Source organism: Coenobita brevimanus, chromosome 27 (genome assembly GCF_032717465.1).
Source record: "Coenobita brevimanus isolate Jiangsu-jjx chromosome 27, ASM3271746v2, whole genome shotgun sequence".
NCBI classification, from domain to species: Eukaryota; Metazoa; Arthropoda; class Malacostraca; order Decapoda; family Coenobitidae; genus Coenobita; species Coenobita brevimanus.
Window position 1 is genome coordinate 22,266,599 of NC_136980.1, and position 6,000 is coordinate 22,272,598.

General features: G+C 37.8%; 1 protein-coding gene across 1 annotated transcript in view; it reads left to right on the forward strand.

Moving 5' to 3' along the window:
- Positions 1 to 1,799, forward strand: part of LOC145394496 ((3R)-3-hydroxyacyl-CoA dehydrogenase-like) — a 112,129-nt gene extending 110,330 nt beyond the window's left edge. Inside the window, exon 6 of the mRNA XM_080268344.1 lies at positions 1,708 to 1,799. Coding sequence (XP_080124470.1) covers positions 1,708 to 1,799 — 92 coding nt within the window. The remainder of the gene's footprint in view (positions 1 to 1,707) is intronic.
- Positions 1,800 to 6,000: the final 4,201 nt, after the last annotated feature.

A 6,000-nucleotide genomic window follows, 5' to 3' on the forward strand; every position in this document is an offset into this window, starting at 1 on the left:
ACGAGATCCAGGAGCTTTTGGTCCCAGCAGCTTTCTTGGCTATTTATATCTAGAGTATTCCAATTTATATTTGTATTGAAATCCCCAGTTAGTATAATTCTTTCCGATTTCTCTTCCATTTTATGTAGCAAGGATCTTATACTCTGAATTGTACTCTCTGCTAGGTCCTCATATTCGTCTCTTTCCCATGTGTTTGATTTGGGTGGCATATACAAATTGGCTACAATTACTTTACCTTCAGATGTGTCGATCTCTACTGCAATCAGTTCTACTTGTGATGGTATATCTAGGTTTATTTCCTTGACTTTTAGATTTTTCTTAGTTAATATTATAATTCCTCCTCCTGTTTTTAAATTTCTGTCTCTTCTCCATATATTGTATTCCTCTAAGTTTAGTATGTCATTGGATATCCTTGGTGTTAATTTTGTCTCAGTTAGGCATATTATTTGTGGTTCATTTTCTCTGACATAATCATTCATCTCTAGTAATTTAGATACCATTCCATCCACATTTGAGTACATCATCTTTATCATTTTGTTTATATACTTGTCATGACATGGTTCTACTAACTTCCTCCTTTTTCTTCCATCCTGTTTGTGTACCACTTTCGTACCTGCAATCCTATTACTTTGTAAAAAAATTTCTTCTTGTCCTCTTCTGATCTTCCCTCATTTTTTGTTTTTGCTTCCTCCCTTTTCTCTTTCAGTAATTCCAGTTCCTCTTGTGTTAGACATCTTTTTATCCATACATTTTTGAACTCCTCTTTTTCCATAAGATTCTTTGCATTTTTTAGTATCTCTTCCACAGTGTTTACACTCTGGAAAGTCACCTTTAGAGGTCTTTAGAGGTCTTAGTATGTGTGTGTGTGTGTGTGTGTGTGTGTGTGTGTGTGTGCGCGCGAGGAAAAGAAAGGTCGCGTCTACCTTGTTTTTACTTGTAATAAGTCTAATATATAATATGTACGGTCCTAAGCTGGTCTTTGACTTGTAGCGAATGTATCTTATAAGGTAATAGATTGAATGCTTAATAATGCAGTTCTGTACTACAACCTTTCTATTGTTCATTTCTGGAAACTGCAGTTATGTTTTCTGTACAAAAGCCGTGCTACACAAATTAATCTGAAGGCTAGAGTGAGGTTAGAAATTATATTACCAGTATGTGATAGATGGAAGGTTTAGGATGACGGCTGAATGTATGAAGAGAAGCATTTGGGGAGGCTGGTCTAAGAAAAGAAAAGTAAGCAAATCTAATTAGACTACCGAACTGACAAATCATGGGTTCAATCACAAAGCTTCATTGTTATCATACTTATCACTTTGTGTAAATTTTCAGGGCAGCCCTCTAACGATGATACAGCGTGTGTGAGGGAAAGGAAAGAACCAGATGTTGGTGGTTAACCACCAAGTCGGTAGAAAGGAGGGGGACATGGGAAGAATTAATTGGTAAGGAAGTGAATTTCAGTGGAAGGAACAAGTGCCGAGGCTCAACCGAACATGTGCCGGCAGTATTTAGTGGCAAGGGACAATCACAATTACATACCAGCGTGATTTAGAAGGAAAGCATCCAAACTTTCTCCAGTAATACCACACGCAACCGTCGATTTACTTTCAGCTGTAGTTGATGGACAAACTTAACGAACTTACTAAACTTTATTAGTTTTGAAAATATTTATATTATTTTATTTAATGTTTTTCTCGCCAAATGCAGAAGTGGCTGAAGTGGTGGCTTTTCTGCTGAGCGAGCGGAGCAGCTACATGGTGGGAGCCTGTGTTGAGGTGACGGGAGGATACGCCATGTGATCACCATACACGTCTTTCTCTTCCCAAGTCAAAAGCCTTGAGGAAAGATTAGAGATGACCTGATCTATATTAACTGAATGATTGATGTCAATTTGTGCTTTTGTTGTTAGGCCAGGATTTTACTCTTCCTTCTGTTCACTTAAACTATATTGAGCTCTGATTGCCTTTTGAGAGATCATGTTCAGGTTGAAAGAAGTATATCATCTACAAGGAAGACTGGACTTTTTTGTGGCATAATGTATCTGCTTTAGATAAAATCCTTTTAAACGGTGTTATAAATATGTGAAAGAAAAGGACGATTGCGGGTATCGTAAGATTTTGATATCACTCAAAAATTATGACATAATTATTACTTGTCCCAGTACAGGAAGTGGGTTAATTATCTTGAACAAGGATGATTATGAATGTAAGCTTAATCACTTACACCTCTAAATTTAAGATTATTAATTCTGATATTTCTTCTACCATCCTTAACCAAGAAGATAAACTAAACAATTTACTACAAAGGATTAAAGATGAAGTTGGTGACAGTACGACTATTAGTCGGAGTTACTATAATGTGTGGTCTACCGAGACATTTACTGTACAGTATAGCGTGACGCGCACTGGAACATTGTAGAATAGGATAGGATAGATTAGGTAAGGTTAGGTTAGATTAGATTAGGTTAGACTAGATTAGGTTGGGTTAGATGAAGATAGGTTAGGATTGGATAGGATAGGTTAGGCCAGGACAGGATTGAATAGTTTTGGTTATGTTAGGATAGGACAGGATAGGTTAGGTTAGGCTAGGTTAGGACATGACCGGTGTACTGGCATTAGAGGAGGTATTTTAACATGTCGGCATGTCTTTTGGTAGATCAGTAAAGTCTGCTTTTATGAAATTCAAATCCTTAAACTGTTCCCTGCCCCAGCCGGGATTCGAACCTGGGTCCATTAAGACTGCAGGCCACCTCTCTACCAGTCCAGCCACCGCCTCTGAAGTATGACCTCTCAGTCATCCTGCCTAGCGCTGATGAAGAATCCCTGTTCACGAATGTTCCCCTGCATGAAACGGTTCGGCTCATTTCAGATAACACCAGTACTTCAGTTGGCTTAAACAGAAAATCATTGTACATCTTGTCTGAGATAGCTACTCTACCAACTACTGTGTACATTTAACGAAACACATTTTACTCAAACAGATGTAGTGGCGATGGGGTAACTACTTGGTCCTTGATATACGAATGTTTTTCTTTGGCACAATGATCAAATCTGGCTTGATAATTTTCCCCAGTGATTTTAAACCCATTTTTTTTTTTTTACCGAAGGTACGTGGACGACACTTTTCTCAAATTTAACAGCCTTGTTCACATTAAATTTTTTTGGAATATGTTAACTCCCAACATTCCAACATATTGTTTCATCCATGAACTTGAAAAAGATGCAAGCTTTCCATTCCCCCTACATTGTGGTTACCAATCATTCCACTCACTTATCCACAAGTTTATCGCAAACCTACTCACTGGCCTAAGCACAAACTTCCTCAGTTACATCCTGTAGAGTTTTAATATGAACAGAACAACTACCTTGTTCAAAATGACGTACAATTTGTGCTCTATATGGCTCGCATTCCATTCCAAAACTTGTTTCTTTTGAGCTTATTTTGCCTATAATCAGTACCTCGTCCATTTTTTTGAGAAACTACTGAGCAAGTTTCAAAATTCAAAGCATTCCTCAAACAAGCCAGTTCACACTGTCGAGATGGAGTGTATATAAACATAGTTCCCATACTTGGATTCTTTATCCTGCGAAACAGGAAAACACCAAACAAAATTCTCCTCCACATATTACTTTTATGATAAGCTTTACCAACAAGATCACTATTGCCTGCTTTCTCAAACATTCCTCCTGCCTTCCCACTAACTTTTGGTCCAATGTGAATTTGTTATCATCATGATCTAACTGTTCTGCCAAATACACGGGATCGACCTCACGTTGGCTGCTCAATCGAATTCTTGAGGACTAAGTTAAATCCACTCGGACTGGAAGATTCCTTTTTAAGTCCTCTTATTCTTCTGTCAGTGAGCAGAAGAACATACAGATACTAACCTCATGCTATGACCTCTTCACTGCCGATTCCATCTTGATTCATAGATTTCGACCCAGTCTTAATAGTTCGATTAGCGCCACCCCAATATTCACGCAATAGCTACATTAACAGGTCAACTCCTACTTTGTCTTTGTATTATTATTTTCTACCCTAGTTAGCTTTTGTAAAATTATTCAGATTTTGTGAAGAGTAAGCTTGCTGCTTTTATACTTCACCTCTTATCTTACCTTATGTGATGTATCATAGAATACAGGGTTTTATATTTTTCCTGACAATAATTGTTGTCTTTTAAACTTTCAAAACTGCTGATAATGAAGATTATGTTACCGAAACACATGGTGTAATAAAGATGCTGTTCATACAACGTTGGTATTACTTTTCCTGGCAAGACTAAGGCTACCAAGAGGAAGATTCAGTGTGAGAAAAATCTATCTATCTATCTATCTATATAGTTATGGACTACTGATATGTCCAGCATGTACTGCCAAATTCGATGAATAACAAATGTGTCTCCATGTACGTATGTATTCTGGTTACCAAAAGCTATAATGTCAATATTTGTTAAAAGATTTTTGTTTATTTTTTTTAATGTGGTTTTGCTCTCTGTCGTAATTTATGACAGTGAGACACGAACTCCAGTTAGCAGCTTGGAATAAATAACTTATTTAATAGTAAGTGCTTTTGTGGGTTCATAAGGTATGACTGATACGATTATAGGCATAATGAGTGAACACACGCTGCAACTGAATCAAGATCGATTCATTGCAGAATACTTGAACGCCAGCTCAAGATATATATATGGGGAGAGTGCATCCTTGTTCGTCCAGGGTTTACTGCTGCCTTCTTATAAACACTTCATTACACTCTTTAATTTTTTAAATATCTTTTTAATAATGAACATTTACAACCTTCCACTTTTGATATATTTTCCCATAAACAGCTCTGTTCTCTCCCTCCTCTGCATTTCATCATTTCAATACCTATCTCGTTAACACCTATGACTTTCCCTTTCTTCAAGCATTTCAAGAAAGAGTTCGTTCCACTCATATAACTCGCTTTTCCCCGTTTCTCTCCTGGCTGGGGGGAATTCATTGGCTGAAATTCACACCTTGCCCAGATCCCTTGTTCAGCTTTAAATCCCATGACGCATTTTTCAATACCAGCCGCGATATCGAAGCTGGTATTGTTATCAAACTGTGTGTGTGTGTGTGTGTGTGTGTGTGTGTGTGTGTGTGTGTGTGTTTTAGCACGATAACTTCGCAGCCGCTCAAGATATCATCACAGAATTTTACAGGTGTGTTATGGGGATGGAAATCTCGTACGAGTTCAAAATTGGTGGAAGTAGGTCAAGGTCTGTGTGTCAGTTACCACGATAACTTCACACCCGCACAAGATATAATCACAGTATTTTACAGATGTGTAGCAGGGATGGAAATCTCCTTCGAGTATTCTTTTCACTTTGTCTGTCTGTCTTTGTCTATGTGTCTGTTAGCATGACAACTTCGCAACCGCTCAAAATGTAAAATTTTACACGTGTGTAGTCGAGATGAAAATCTCCTTCGAGTATTGTTTTCAGTTTATCTGTGTGTCTGTTAATGTGATAACTTGTCAACTGCTCAAGGCATCATCACAAAATTTTATAGGTGTGTGATAAGGATGAAAATCTACGAGTTCGAAATTGATGACTGTAGATCAAGGTCTGTGTGTCTGTTACCAAGATGAAGTAGCAACCGCTCAAGATACCGTCACGATATTTTACAGGTGTGTAGTAGGGACAAAAATTTACTAAGAATTCGAAATTGGTGAAAATAGGTCAAGGTCAAGGTCATATTCGGCATTGCACTAAATATGTATCGGCCTGTGGCTGGTGCGATTCGCCCATTGGGAGACCTCTGGTTAATTCTTGTTTCCATTTTAACAATTTCTGTTCATCTTTGGCAGGATCACTTGCGTTGATGAGGTTGATGGAGGCTATACCTAACCCCTTATGTTCGAAAGTCTCTCTACTAAGTCGAATGAAATAACCGGGCACTAGTAAGATTAAAATTACAAATATGTCATGGGGTTGAAGTGGCTTTAGGTTGAAGTTTGAAGCCTTGTGTCATCTTCCAA